Below are 15,873 nucleotides of genomic sequence, written 5' to 3' on the forward strand. Positions count from 1 at the left end.
TCTCTCATGATCTTTTGTATTTCTGCAGTGTCAGTGGTTACTTCTCCTTTTTCATTTCTAATTCTATTGATCTGAGTCTTCTCCCTTTTTCTCTTGATGAGTCTGGCTAATGGTTTATCAATTTTGTTTATCTTCTCAAAGAACCAGCTTTTAGTTTCATTGATTTTTGCTATTGTTTCCTTCATTTCTTTTTCATTTATTTCTGACCTGATCTTTATAATTTCTTTCCTTCTGCTGGCTTTGGGGTTTTTTTGTTCTTCTTTCTCTAATTGCTTTAGGTGCAAGGTTAGGTTGTTTATTCGAGATGTTTCCTGTTTCTTGAGGTAGGCTTGTATTGCTATAAACTTCCCTCTTAGCACTGCTTTTGCTGCGTCCCATAGGTTTTGGGTCGTCGTATCTCCATTGTCATTTGTTTCTAGGTATTTTTTGATTTCCCCTTTGATTTCTTCAGTGATCACTTCGTTATTAAGTAATGTATTGTGTAGCCTCCATGTGTTTGTATCTTTTACAGGTCTTTTCCTGTAATTGATATCTAGTCTCATAGCGTTGTGGTTGGAAAAGATACTTGATACGATTTCAATTTTCTTAAATTTACCAAGGCTTGATTTGTGACCCAAGATATGATCTATCCTGGAGAATGTTCCATGAGCACTTGAGAAAAATGTGTATTCTGTTGTTTTTGGGTGGAATGTCCTATAAATATCAATTAAGTCTATCTTGTTTAATGTATCATTTAAAGCTTGTGTTTCCTTATTTATTTTCATTTTGGATGATCTGTCCATTGGTGAGAGTGGGGTGTTAAAGTCCCCTACTATGATTGTGTTGCTGTCGATTTCCCCTTTTATGGCTGTTAGTATTTGCCTTATGTATTGAGGTGCTCCTATGTTGGGTGCATAAATATTTACAATTGTTATACCTTCCTCTTGTATCGATCCCTTGATCATTATATAGTGTCCTTCTTTGTCTCTTGTAATAGTCTTTATTTTAAAGTCTATTTTGTCTGATATGAGAATTGCTACTCCAGCTTTCTTTTGATTTCCATTTGCATGGAATATCTTTTTCCATCCCCTCACTTTCAGTCTATATGTGTCTCTAGGTCTGAAGTGGGTCTCTTGTAGACAGCATATATATGGGTCTTGTTTTTGTATCCATTCAGCCAGCCTGTGTCTTTTGGTGGGAGCATTTAATCCATTTACATTCAAGGTAATTATCGATATGTATGTTCCTATTCCCATTTTCTTAAATGTTTTGGGTTTGTTATTGTAGGTGTTTTCCTTCTCTTGTGTTTCTTGCCTAGAGAAGTTCCTTTAGCATTTGTTGTAAAGCTGGTTTGGTGGTGCTGAACTCTCTCAGCTTTTGCTTGTCTGTAAAGGTTTTAATTTCTCCATCGAATCTGAATGAGATCCTTGCTGGGTAGTGTAATCTTGGTTGTAGGTTTTTCTCCTTCATCACTTTAAGTATATCCTGCCACTCCCTTCTGGCTTGCAGAGTTTCTGCTGAAAGATCAGCTGTTAACCTTATGGGGATTCCCTTGTATGTTATTTGTTTTTTTTCCCTTGCTGCCTTTAATATGTTTTCCTTATATTTAATTTTTGACAGTTTGATTAATATGTGTCTTGGTGTGTTTCTCCTTGGGTTTATCCTGTATGGGACTCTCTGTGCTTCCAGGACTTGATTAACTATTTCCTTTCCCATATTAGGGAAGTTTTCAACTATAATCTCTTCAAATATCTTCTCAGTCCCTTTCTTTTTCTCTTCTTCTTCTGGGACCCCTATAATTCGAATGTTGGCGCGTTTAATGTTGTCCCAGAGGTCTCTGAGACTGTCCTCAGTTCTTTTCATTCTTTTTTCTTTATCCTGCTCTGCAGTAGTTATTTCCACCATTTTATCTTCCAGGTCACTTATCCTTTCTTCTGCCTCAGTTATTCTGCTATTGATCCCATCTAGAGTATTTTTAATTTCATTTATTGTGGTTTTCATCATTGCTTGGTTCCTCTTTAGTTCTTCTACGTCCTTGTTAAATGTTTCTTGCATTTTGTCTATTCTATTTCCAAGATTTTGGATCATCCTTACTATCATTATTCTGAATTCTTTTTCAGGTAGACTACCTATTTCCTCTTCATTTGTTAAGTCTGGTATGTTCTGACCCTGCTCCTTCATCTGCTGTGTGTTTTTCTGTCGTCTCATTTTGCTTATCTTACTGTGTTTGGGGTCTCCTTTTCACAGGCTGCAGGTTCGTAGTTCCTGTTGTTTTTGGTATCTGTCCCCAGTGGCTAAGGTTGGTTCAGTGGGTTGTGTAGGCTTCCTGGTGGAGGGAACTAGTGCCTGAGCTCTGGTGGATGAGGTTGGCTCTTGTCTTTCTGGTGGGCACGTCCACGTCTGGTGGTGTATTTTGGGGTGTCTGTGGCCTTATTATGATTTTAGGCAGCCTCTCTGCTAATGGATGGGGCTGTGTTCCTGTCTTGCTAGTTGTTTGGCATATGGTGTCCAGCACTGTAGCTTGTTGGTCGTTGAGTGAAGCTGGGTCTTGATGTTGAGATGGAGATCTCTGAGAGATTTTTGCCGTTTGGTATTACGTGAAGCTGGGAGGTCTCTTGTGGACCAGTGTCCTGAAGTTGGCTCTCCCACCTCAGAGGCACGGCCCTGATGCCTGGCTGGAGCACCAAGAGCCTTTCGTCCACACGGCTCAGAGTAAAAGGGAGAAAAAATAGAAAGAAAGAAAGAAAGAAAGAAGGAGGCTATAATATAGTGAAGTAAAATAAAGCTATTGTAAAGCAAAGCTATACAGACAAAATCGCACCCAGAAGCATATACATATACACTCACAAATAAAGGAAAAGGGGAAAAATTAATATATCCTGCTCCCAAAGTCCACCTCCTGAATTTGGGATGATTCGTTGTCTATTCAGGTATTCACCAGATGCAGGCACATCAAGTTGTTTGTGGAGTTTTAATCCGCTGCTTCTAAGGTTGCTGGGAGAGATTTCCCCTTATCTTCCCTGTTCGCACAGTTCCTGGGGTTCAGCTTTGGATTTGGACCCGCCTCTGCGTGTAGGTCGCCTGAGGGCGTCTATTCCCCGCACAGACAGGACGGGGTTAAAGGAGCAGCTGCTTCGGGGGCTCTGGCTCCCTCAGGCCGCGGGGAGGGAGGTGTACAGAGGAGGCGGGGTGAGCCTGCGGCGGCCGAGGCCGGCGTGACGTTGCACCAGCCTGAGGCGGGCAGTGCGTTCTCCCGGGGAACTTGTCCCCGGATCACGGGACCCTGGCAGTGGCGGGCTGCACAGGCTCCCGGGAGGGGCGATGTGGAGAGTGACTTGTGCTCACACACAGGCTTTTTGGAGGCGGCAGCAGCAGCCCCAGCGTCTCACGCCCGTCTCTGGGGTCCGTGCTGATCGCCGCGGCTCACGCCTTTCTCTGGAGTTCGTTTAGGCGGCACTCTGAATCCCCTCTCCTTGCGCGCCGCGAAACAAAGAGGCAAGAAAAAGTCTCTTGCCTCTTCGGCAGCTGCAGACTTTTTCCCGGACTCCCTACCAGCCAGCTGTGGTGCGCTAACCCCTTCAGGCTGTGTTCACGCCGCCAGCCCCAGTCCTCTCCCTGCGATCCAACCGAAACCGAAACCCGAGCCTCAGCTCCCAGCCCCGCCCGCCGAGCAGACAAGCCTCTCGGGCTGGTGAGTGCTGCTCGGCGCCGAGCCTCTGTGCGGGAGTCTCTCCGTTTTTTTCCTCTGCGCCCCTGTTGCTGTGGGGTCTGCGGTGATCGCCGCGGCTCGCGCCCTTCTCTGGAGTTCGTTTAGGCGGCGCTCTGAATCCCCTCTCCTTGCGCGCCGCGAAACAAAGAGGCAAGAAAAAGTCCCTTGCCTCTTCGGCAGCTGCAGACTTTTTCCTGGTCTCCCTCCCAGCCAGCTGTTGTGCGCTAATCCCTTCAGGCTGTGTTCACGCTGCCAGCCTCAGTCCTCTCCCTGTGATCCGACCAAAGCCGAGCCTCAGCTCCCAGCCCCGCCCGCCCCGGCGGGGGAGCAGACAAGCCTCTCGGGCTGGAGAGTGCTGCTCGGCGCCGAGCCTCTGTGCGGGAATCTCTCCGTTTTTCCCTCTGCGCCCCTGTTGCTGTGGGATCCGCGTTGGTAGCTGCGGCTCGCGCCCGTCTCTGAAGTTCGTTTAGGCAGCGCTCTGAATCCCCTCTCCTCGCGCACCAGGAAACAAAGAGGGAAGAAAAAGTCTCTTGCCTCTTCGGCAGCTGCAGACTTTTTCCCGGACTCCCTCTTGGCTAGCTGTGGTGCACTAACGCCTTCAGGCTGTGTTCACGCCGCCAACCCCAGTCCTCTCCCTGCGATCCCACCGAAGCCCGAGCCTCAGCTCCCAGCCCCGCCCGCCCCGGCGGGTGAGCAGACAAGCCTCTCGGGCTGGAGAGTGCTGCTCGGCGCCGAGCCTCCGTGCGGGAACCTCTCCGCTTTGCCCTCCGCACCCCTGTGGCTGCGCTCTCCTCCGTGGCTCCGAAGCTTCCCCCCACCCCCCGCCACCCGCAGTCTCCGCCCGCGAAGGGGCTTCCTAGTGCGTGGAAATCTTTCCTCCTTCACGGCTCCCTCCCACTAGTGCAGGTGCCGTCCCTATTCTTTTGTCTCTGTTATTTCTTTTTTCTTTTGCCCTACCCAAGTACGGGGGGAGTTTCTTGCCTTTTTGGAGGTCGGACGTTTTCTGCCAGCGTTCAGTGGGTGTTCTGTAGGAGCAGTTCCACGTGTAGATGTATTTCTACTGTATCTGTGGGAAGGAAGGTGATCTCCGCGTCTTACTCTTCCGCCATCTTCCCCTGTATGATCCTTTTAATGTGTTGTTGGATTCGGAATGCTAGTATTCTGTTGAGGATTTTTGCATCTATATTCATCAATGATATTGGCCTGTAATTTTCTTTTTTTTTGTAGTATATTTGTCTGGTTTTGGTAACAGAATGAATTTGGGAGTTTTCCTTCCTCTGCAATTTTTTGGAACAATTTCAGAAGGATAACTGTTAGCTCTTCTCTAAATGTTGAATAGAATTCGCCTGTGAAGCCATCTGGTCCTGAACTTTTGTTTGATGGGAGTTTTTAAATCACGGTTTGAATTTCATTACTTGTGATTGGTCTGTTCATAATTTCTGTTTCTTCCTGGTTCAGTCTTGGGAGAGTGTACCTTTCTAAGAATTTGTCCATTTCTTCCAGGTTGTCCGTTTTATTGCCCTATAGATGCTCTCTTATGATCCTTTGTATTTCTGTAGTGTCAGTTGTAACTTCTCCTTTTTCATTTCTAATTTTATTGGTTTGAATCCTCCCTTTTTTTCTTGATGAGTCTGGCTAAAGGTTTATTAATTTTGTTTATCTTCTCAAAGAACCAGCTTTTAGTTTCATTAATCTTTGCTGTTGTTTTCTTTTTCTCTGTTTCATTTATTTCTGCTCTGGTCTTTATGATTTCTTTCCTTCTATTAGCTTTAGGTTTTGCTTGTTCTTCTTTCTCTAGTTGCTTTAGGTGTAAGGTTAGGTTGTTCATTTGAGATTTTTCTTGTTTCCTGAGGTAAACTTGTATTGCTATAGAACTGCTTTTGCTGCATCCCATAGGTTTTGGATCATTGTGCTTTGTTTTCATTTGTCTCTAGGTATTTTTTGATTTCCTCTTTGATTTCTTCAGTGATCCATTGGCTGTTTAGTAGCATTTTGTTTAGCCTCTATGTGTTTGTGTTTTTGACGCTTGTTTTCTTTTTCTTTTTTCTTCTTTTTAAATTTATTTATTTATTTTTGGCTGTGTTGGGTCTTCGTTGCTGCACACGGGCTTTCTCTAGTTGTGGCAAGCGGGGGCTACTCTTCGTTGTGGTGCGTGGGCTTCTCTTGTTGTGGAGCATGGGCTATATGTGCATGGGCTTTAGTAGTTGTTGCACACAGGCTCAGTAGTTGTGGCTCGTGAGCTCTAGAGCACAGGCTCAGTAGTTGTGGTATGTGGGCGTAGTTGCTCCGTGGCATGTGGGATCTTCCTGGACCAGGGCTTGAACCCATGTCCCTTGCATTGGCATGTGGGTTCTTATCCACTGAGCCACCAGGGAATTCCCTACAGTTTTTGTCTTGTAATTTACTTCTGATCTCATAGCGTTGTGGTCGGAAAAGATGCTTGATAATGATTTCAATTTTCTTAAATTTACCAAGGCTCTCTGTGGCCCAGCATGTGGTCAGTCCTGGAGAATATTCCATGTGCACATGACAAGAATGTGTATTCTGTTGCTTTTGGATGGAATGCTTTATAAATATCAGTTAAGTCCATCTGATCTAATGTGTCATTTAAGGCCTGTGTTTCCTTATTGATTTTCTGTCTGGATGATGTGTCCATTGATGAAAGTAGAGTGTTAAAGTCCTCAGTATTATTGTTTTACTGTCATTTTCCCTTTCATGGCTGTTAGCATTTGCCTTATATATTGAGGTGCTCCTATGTTGGGTGCATATATATTTACAATTGTTACATCTTCTTTTTGGATTGATCCCTTGATCATTATGTAGTGTCCTTCTTTGTCTCTTATACAGTCTTTATTTTAAAGTCTACTTTGTCTGATATGAGTATTGCTACTGCAGCTTTCTTTTGATCTCCATTTGCATTGAATACCTTTTTCCATCCTCTCACTTTCAGTCTGTATGTGTCCCTAGGTCTGAAGTGGGTTTCTTGCAGACAGCATATGTATGGGTCTTGCTTTTGTATCCATTCAGCCAGTCTTTATGTCTTTTGATTGGAGCATTTAGTCCATTTACATTTAAGGTAATTATCGATATGTAAGTTCCTATTGCCATTTTCTTAATTGTTTTGGGTTTGTTTTTGTAGGTCTTTTTTCTTCCCTTCCTCTCTTGTTCTCTTTTCCTCTGGTTTGATGACCATCTTTAGTGTTGTGTTTGGGTTGTTTTTTTTTTTTCTTTGTGTGTGTGTGTGTGTGAGTGTATCTATTGTAGTTTTTGGGTTTGCTATTCCCATGAGGTTTTGATATAGTAGTCTGTATATGTACAAGGTTGTTTTAAGTTGCTGGTGTCTTTCCTGCCTAGAGAAGTTTCTTTAGCATTTGTTGCAAAGCTGGTCTGGTGGTGCTGAACTGTCGTAGCTTTTGCTTGTCTGTGAAGCTTTTGAATGAGAGTCTTGCTGGGTAGAATATTCTTGGTTGTAGGTTCTTCCCTTTCATCACTTTTAATATATCATGACACTCCCTTCTGGCCTGTAGAGTTTCAGCTGAAAAGTCAGCTGATAACCTTATGTGAGTTCCCTTGTATGGTACTTGTCGTTTTTCCCTTGTTACTTTTAATATTTTTTTCTTTATCTTTAATTCTCTTCAGTTTGATTACTATGTGTCTCATTGTGTTTCTTCTTGGGTTTATCCTGCCTGGGACTCTCTGCTCTTCCTGGACTTGGGTGAATGTTTCCTTTCCCATGTTAGGGAAGTTTTCAGCAATTATCTCTTCAAATTATTTCTCAAGTCCTTTCTGTCTCTCTTCTCCTTCTGGGACCCCTATAATGTGAATGTTGGTGTGTTTAATGTTGTCCCAGAGGTCTCTTAGACTGTCATTTCTTTTCATTCTTTTTTTTTATTCTGTTCCGCGGCAGTGATTTCCACCATTCTGTCTTCCAGGTCACTTATCTGTTCTTCTACCTCAGTTATTCTGCTATTGATTCCTTCTAGTATATTTTTCATTTCAGTTATTGTATTGTTAACCTCTGTTTGTTTGTTCTTTAGTTCTTCTAAGTCTTTGTTAAACATTTCTTGCATCTTCTCCATCCTTGCCTCCATTCTTTTTCCTTGATCCTGCATCTTCTTCAGTATCATTATTCTGAATTCTTTTTCTGGAAGGTTTTTTATCTCCACTTAAGTTGTTTTTTTGGGGTTTTATCTTGTTCCTTCATCTGGGAAATATACTTTTGCCATTTCATTTTGTCTAATTTTCTTTCTTTCTTTTTTTAAAAAATAAATGTATGTATGTATGTATGTATGTATGTATTTATTTATTAATTTATTTATGGCTGCATTCGGTCTTTGTTGCTGAGCACAGGCTTTTTCTAGTTGGGGCGAGGGGGGGCTACTCTTCATTGCGGTGCATGGGCTTCCCATTGCGGTGGCTTCTCTTGTTGAGGAGCATGGGCTCTAGCCATATGGGCTTCAGTAGTTTTGGCATGCAGGCTCAGTAGTTGTGGCTCACGGGCTCTAGAGTGTAGGCTCAATAGTTGTGGCACACGGGTTTAGTTGCTTCGTGGCATGTGGGGTCTTCCCGGACCAGGGCTTGAACCCGTTCCCCTGCGTTGGCAGGCGGATTCTTAACTACTGCGCCACCAGGGAAGTCCTTATTTTGTCTAATTTTCTGTGATTGTGGATTTCGTTCTGCAGGCTGCAGGATTGTAGTTCTTCTTGCTTCTGCTCTCTGCCCTCTGGTGGGTGAGGCTATTTAAGAGGCTTCTACAAGCTTCCTGATGGGAGGGACTGGTGGTGGGTGGAGGTGTGTCTCATCCTTCTGGTGGGCAGGGTTGTGCTCAGTAAAACTTTAATCTGCTTGTCTGATGGTGGGTGGGGCTGGGTTCTCACCCTATTGGTTGTTTGGCCTGAGGTGACCCAGTACTGGAGCCTACAAGCTGTTTGGTGGGGCTAATGGCGGCCTCTGGGTGGGCTCCCGCCAGTGGGTACTTCCCAGAACTGCTGGTTCCAGTGTCCTTTTCCCCACAGTGAGCCCTAGCCACCACCCGCCTCCACAGGACACCCTTCAGTAATAGCAGGGAGGTCTGGCCCAGTCTCTTACAGTGTCACTCCTTTTTTCCCTGGATCCTGGTGTGCACGAGACTTTGCGTGTGCTCTCCAAGAGTGGAGTTTCTGTTTCTCCCAGTCCTGTGGACGTCCTTTGATCAAACCCCACTAGCCTTCAAAGCTAGATTCTCTGGGGACTGCTCCTTCTGTTGTTGGACCCCCAGGCTGGGAAGCCTGATGTGGGGCTCGGAACTTTCACTCCTGTGGGATAACTTCTGTGGTATAATTGTTTTCCACTTTTGGGTCACCCACTTGGCGGGTATAGGATTTGAGTTTATTGCTGTTGCTCCCCTCCTGCCATCTTGCTGTGGCCTCCTCTTTGTCTTTGGATGTAGGGTATTCTTTTTTTGGTAGGTTCCAGCGTTTTTTTGTTCCTGGTCGTTCAGCAGTTAGTTGTGATTTTGGTGTTTTCATAAAAAGGGGATGCGCTTGCGTCCTTCTACTTCGCCATCTTGAGCTAATCCCTCTTCAGGTTTTGCTGTAGCATTTATGTTTAGAAATTATAGCTTGATACGGTATTTATAAGTAGAAATTGTCTTTGACTACCTTTACAATTTACAGAATTACAAATAAAATTTATTGTGCTTTTCAAAATACTGTGTTGATAATTTAGGGGTAGTTTATTTTCCTGGGGGGAGAGAGTTAAGAGCGTTGTCTTTGGAAATTGGAAGACTGTTGACAGTCTTGGAGTTTTTGCCCTCAGTCCCGTCCCCATGCCTGCCTTTTAAACAAAGACAAAGAGAAATTATGAATGTTAGTCATTAGATGTTTATAAAGCTAGAGTAAGAGCAAGAATAGTTTGAAGAGAAGGTGTATAGTGTTGAAGAACTTTGAGTGAATGGAGAGGTCAGGCCATTCAGTGTTACATAGATTTTTTTTTTTTTAAATAGAGGGAAGGATTTTTAATTAATTAATTAATTTATTTTTGGCTGTGTTGGGTCTTCGTTTCGTGCGAGGGCTTTCTCTAGTTGTGGCAAGCGGGGGCCACTCTTCATCGCGGTGCGCGGGCCTTTCACTATCATGGCCTCTCTTGTTGCGGGGCACAGGCTCCAGACGCGCAGGCTCAGTAGTTGTGGCTCACGGGCCTAGTTGCTCCGCAGCATGTGGGATCTTCCCAGACCAGGGCTCGAACCCGTGTCCCCTGCATTGGCAGGCAGATTCTCAACCACTGCGCCACCAGGGAAGCCCCTAGATTTTAAGTTATGAATTCAAGCAAGCTGCTTTGGGACTTGCTTTATGTGAACTCTGAGTTGGTACTTGTATGGTGTAGATTCAGAAAGCAAAATAATTCAGTATAACCTTCAGTTAGTTAGGATAACCCTCAGTTAGTTAGGTAGAACCTTTTGGAAGGTATTTTTGTACAGCATATATATTTGATAACTGAAATACTAAGCAGGTTTGTTAATACGTGATATGGGTTTCAAAATAATGCTTTTTTGACTTAAAAAAGGGAGTACTTCCTTTTCTGTAGGGTAATAAATTTATTGGAGATTTAAAATTATAGGGTCTTGATTTTTTTTAAAAAAGAAATAAACTGTGAAGGAAATTGTTAGCCTTATGAATGATTATTTATCACAGTCACCTGCTGAGGAAAGGTATTTTTGCTCCTTTTAAAAGAGCAGTGATCAATACTCTACTCTTTCAAATTATTGTCCCTTTTCATTTAAAAAATATGTATATATAAAACTTACATTTAAAAAAGACAACTAATTGCTAAATTAGTTGTAATTTCTAAATTAGTTGTAATTTCTCAAATCACAGTGAATTTAAAAAACATTTTAAGAGACTAACTTTCAAAATTTTATTAAGACTTTTTTTTTTTGGTATCATAGTAAAATGCAGTTATGTGAAAAGGAAAAACATGGTTTGGTTGCTTTGCTTTGGTTACTAAAGAATACTACCTTTTAATATTTTTCCCATATCTTATATTTTTTGTACAATGAACATTTGCTTTGTGTATGCAGTTTAAAATGGGATATGTCTTTATATTCATCCATGTCAGTATGAGAATTTAGCAGTGGACTATGAAAAAACTAGCTTTGAAAGTAGTATAGTAATTTTGATGATTTTATTTGAGCTCTTCTAAATGGGATTCTTTCTTTACTTTTTGGTCATATTTATGTCTCTTCTGTTTTTTAAGACCTCAATAGGGGAAGTAGAGGTTGTGATCATCTTGAAGAGGGGAGCAGAAACAAGGATAATACATATTCTGATTCAAAAATGGAACCCACTCTGATTTCCAGGAAGAGAAAACAAAGGCTTAGAAGTAATTTACCTGGTTCTCTTAATCCTACTTCTTTGTATAAGTCAGCAGAGCAGACAGTAAGTAGAGGTATTTAGATGTCATATGAAATAATTTGTGCTATGATAAAAATGAATTGACTGTGGCCAAATAATGTTCTCGTGGCTTCCTGCTTTTATCATCATATTTCTTTCTTTTCTTTGCCTATTTTTTTGATTCTGTTTATTTTTTAAAAATACTTTAAATACAACTTTTTTTTGTAGTAGTACAGTTATGGGAACAAATTTCAAATACAGTCATCACTCAGTATCTACATAGTATTGGTTCCAGGACCCTGCACATACCAAAATCCATAGATGCTTAAATCCCTTATATAAAATGGTATAATATTTGCATATAATCTACATCTTCCTGTATGTTTTAAATCATCTCTAGATTACTTATAATAACTAATACAATGTAAATGCTATGTAAATGGCTATAAATACAATGTAAATGCTATGTTAATAGTTGTCTCTTCATGGCAGATTCAAGTTTTGCCTTTTGTAAATTTCTGGAATTATTTTTCTGGAAATATTTACCATTTGCAGTTGGTGGAACCTGCGGTTGGTGGAACCTGTGCATACAGAGGGCTGACTGTATTATGAACAAGTAAAAAAGTTAAAAGTATTTCTCTTCTGATAACCAGCCCTTAGTTAGTAGTTTGATGTATGTCCTTCAGACCTGTTTCCTATTTCCCCCCCCTTATTATAACCAAATACTATTCATACTGTCCAGTCAATTGCTTTTTCACTTGCTCTGTGAAATTATTACCTGACTTATTTTATCAGTAGTAATTTACTTCCAATTTCTATGGACTTCTCTTTTTCCAGAGTTTAGGGAATTTGTTGTAGAGAATTACCATACATACATTACCTATTTTCAAAGACTTAGTATGCAGTTAACAATAAAAGTATGAGGAGACAGCTTTTTGAGTCCTTTGATTCACAAGGCATTTCAGGACTTTGCTGTGCCTTTGAGTTATAATTATAAACATGATTTAGATTTATACAGTAATAGAGATGTGAAGGCAGTGATTGATTTTCATAATTTTTCATATTGTTATCCTCTTTTTTTTTTTTAATTTTTATTTTTTGGCTGTGTTGGGTCTTTGTTGCTGCGCGGGGGCTCTTATCTAGTTGCGGGAAGCAGGGGCTACTCTTCGTTGCGGTGCGCTGGCCTCTCATTGAGTGGCTTCTCTTGTTGCAGAGCACGGGCTCTAGGCGCGGGCTTCAGTAGTTGTGGCTCGTGGGCTCTAGAGCTCAGTAGTTGTGGTGCACGGACTTAGTTGCTCCGCGGCATGCGGGATCTTCCTGGACCAGGGCTCGAACCCGTGTCCCCTGCATTGGCAGGCGGACTCTTAACCACTGCGCCACCAGGGAAGCCCTGTTATCCTCTTAAGTTTTTAATTTTTTTGCTTTTTTGTTACTAAAGTCATATGATGTCAAATGGCCTCTTTTGCAAAATAAAACTGTTAAAAAAAATTCCTCTCATTTAAAGTTGACAAGACTGTGGGAGACCTCTGAGCCACTTGTAAATATGGGAGTTTCTCCTTCCCATCCTTTTGAAAAATGTTTAGGCATCTGATTGTACAGACCAAACTCTACATATTTGAGAGACACTGGCAAGAGTAATGTAGTATAATTGAGTAGTTTCTACCCCTATAGTTATAGAAATGATATAATATTTTTACTTTTATATTCTTCTTTAGGAATTTAAACTTAAAAAAACTCTTTATGTTAGCCAAATTTGAAAAATGCTAATTTTTGTATGCATTTATTTATGTTCAGAAAGAACAAGAAAATGACCCAACAGTATCCACTGAGTTGGAAAAGTCAAGTGAAAACTATCAGGAGGACCCAAAGCTGCTTGAAGAAATTATGCTTGAACCCATAGAAAGTGATTTTACTAAACTAGCCTCACTTTGTAGTCAGGAGTTGGCTTTGAGTGATGCTCCCCAAATCACCTCTGAATGTTCAACCACTAAAACTTTTGAGAGCTCTATTCCTACTGATACTGTGGGGAATTGTCCTGTGGTCGAGAAGGATGAGAATGAATTGAACACGATAGAAAAACCTGTTTTAAGTGAACATAGTGAAGGGAACCAATCATTTATCTCTGCTGAACCAAGTAAGTAACATGAGGATAATAATTTTCTCTCCTCTACTTAGTTGTTTTCTTTCTCCTCTCAAACAAATTTTGCTAGGCAATAAGTTATTTATTACATCATTGTGGAATATATTAACTTCAGAAAAAAAAAGACTTGGGGTTTTGGGACTTCATTTATTTTGTAATATTGATTTAGGTAAGGAATAGAATACTTGGAAGCAGAAGTAATTTTTTTTTAGATTAGTGTACTGTAATCTCATCAGTAGTTTTTTATAAGTTTCTGTAAGGACCATTATTATTGTCATTTTGGTTGATTAAGCTGAAGTACAGAGTGTTTAAGTGCTGTTTAATTATTGTCATTAATTTTGATTTAATTAATTAATTAATTTTGATTTTTAATTTTCCAGTATTTGATGCAGTCACATGGTACAAAAAAGGTTCTAAAGGATATCCAGTGACTGGTCTCCCGCATCTTTTCCTAGCCATCCATTTTCCCCTCCTAAAAGCAACTAATGTAACAGGATTTAAAGTACAATTTAGAATGATGGCATAATACATTATTAGAACTAGAATTTGGTCCTAAGTTCTCCTCATGGCTCTATCCATTTTTAAATATCTTCGTCCTCCAGAAGGTAAGGTTGCAGGTAACTGCCAAATAATAGCGCTGACCTGGAAACATTGTATGCGACTAGTATAAATTAGATAATGAATGATAGGCCAGTTTCTAAATTGAATAAAGTTAGATGATTCAGTTCAGTGGGTTTATGAAAGATATATTGCACGAATTACAAAGTTCTCTTTTTATATATGATTATTGTGACACATTTAAAAAATACATTTTACCTTTTTAGTTGTTGTTTCCAGTGATGAAGAAGGACCCGTTGAACATAAAAGTTCAGAAATTCTTAAATTACAACCTAAGCAAGATCATGCCATCTCTAATGAAAGTGAGAGTACTTCTGAGCCAGCAATGTCAGAACTACCACAGATTACATGTGAATCTGTACGGGTAATTTATTTCTGTCTTCTCACAGATTAACAGTGAAATATACACTATTGGCTAATGACTATTTTTTGTTTCCGTCGAGCAGAATATTATATAAAAATTATGAATTTTCTTAGTTTGAATTTTGAGACAACTTTCATATTAGTTTGAGGGAAGTATGTAGTTGTCTTTATTTGAAGTGAAAGGCTTAATACCATTTTTCTTCTGGCCATTATTTTTTCAGTCTAAATATTCTGAATTGAATATTTATTCTTCTCTTATGATTCTCATTGGACATTTAAGTACTTTATCAAAACATTTTCTAGAATTAAACAGTTTCCAGTATTTGTCTGGTCTTACAGTACAATGGTGACTTGGAATTATTCCTTTTCCTCACATGCTATTAAGGCAGCATGATAGAGGAAAGAACCTGACTTCTGGAGATACACAGATCTATGTTCAAATACTGGCTCTGTCATTTGGGCAAGTCCCTTAACTTCCTTAGCCTGAGTTTCCTTATATGCTAAATGAGGATAATAACACCTAATTCACAAGATTATTTTTTGAGTATTAAGTGAAACGACATATGAAAGCATTTAGAACAGTGTTACAAACCTATCAGTTTGGTAAGTGCTTTGTCTCTTCCTCTTATAGAAAACAGTAAGTGGAAGTGTCTGTTGGTTTAATGTCAGCCAGTGGTGTTTTGACATACATATAGCTCTAAAGTAAGGTTCAAGTTATTTATTGTCAGTATTCATTCATATTATCAGCTCTGATTATCCTATATTAAAGAAATGATTATCGGTTGACCACCAGTGCAGAATTATGGTTAACTTCTGTTGGTTGTTTTTGAATAATGTCAGAGGCTGTTATTCTATAGAGTGTGGTGAAGAATTTGGTCAGTTCCATGAAAACAGTCTGATGGGCTGATTAGTGTTTCACGGGTGTTTCTTTCTTTTTTTAAAAAAATTTATTATTTATTTATTTATTTTTGGCTGCATCGGGTCTTATTTGCATCATCTTCATTGAGGCATGTGGGATCTTTCATTGCGGCGCGTGAGCTTCCCTAGTTGTGGTGTGCGGGTTTTCTCTTCTCTCATTGTGGTGAGTAGGGTACAGGGTGCGTGGGTTCTGTAGTTTGCGGCACGTGAGCTCTCTAGTTGAGGCTCGTGAGCTCACTAGTTGTGGCGTGCGGGCTTAGTTGCCCTGCGGCATGTGGGATCTCAGTTCCCTGACCAGGGGTCGAACCTGAGTCCCCTGCATTGTAAGGTGGATTCTTTATCAATGGACCACCAGGGAAGTACCTCACCAGTGTTTCTGTTGCATTTGGTACTCCATAGAGAGATTACCTCAGGAATTGTGTTCTGAATTTTTGTTAAAATGTAACAGTTGTTGCCCAGTTGGGCCAATAGCCTACTTGATGGCTTAGTTGTATTTGTAATTAAAACAGTGTTGATAATGAATTCAAAATTCTAAATGAATTACAGTTCCTTTGGCAGTATATAAATTGACAATACAGTATGAAATGACTGTGTTAAAGGAAAATGACATCTCTTGTGGAACTGACAGCATATGATCACAGCGAAGCAGCAAATAATGTAGAGATCTACCAAAATCTATAAGGCAGAATAAACCTCCACACCCTCCCTTGTTTCCAATTTTAAATGAAGTTATGAGAAACATAGATTGACCATTTTTAAGAGGCAGTTAGTCTTTA

General features: G+C 40.6%; 2 protein-coding genes across 9 annotated transcripts in view; one reads left to right on the top strand and one right to left on the bottom strand.

Moving 5' to 3' along the window:
• Nucleotides 1-15,873, bottom strand: part of LOC309660004 (putative protein ARB2BP) — a 302,775-nt gene that overhangs the window by 117,026 nt on the left and 169,876 nt on the right. The window lies entirely within an intron of this gene.
• SENP7 (SUMO specific peptidase 7) overlaps nt 1-15,873 on the top strand; it is a 156,622-nt gene that overhangs the window by 105,515 nt on the left and 35,234 nt on the right. For 7 of the 8 annotated variants that reach the window (XM_082460340.1, XM_082460345.1, XM_082460346.1 and 4 more), the window contains 3 exons: nt 10,922-11,103; nt 12,853-13,192; nt 14,023-14,180. In XM_082460340.1, the coding sequence (XP_082316466.1) occupies nt 10,922-11,103; nt 12,853-13,192; nt 14,023-14,180 (680 nt within the window). The remainder of the gene's footprint in view (nt 1-10,921; nt 11,104-12,852; nt 13,193-14,022; nt 14,181-15,873) is intronic. The other variant, XM_082460341.1, reaches the window with a different exon arrangement.

The sequence above is a fragment of the Balaenoptera physalus genome (assembly GCF_965194825.1).
Source record: "Balaenoptera physalus genome assembly, chromosome: 4".
NCBI classification, from domain to species: Eukaryota; Metazoa; Chordata; class Mammalia; order Artiodactyla; family Balaenopteridae; genus Balaenoptera; species Balaenoptera physalus.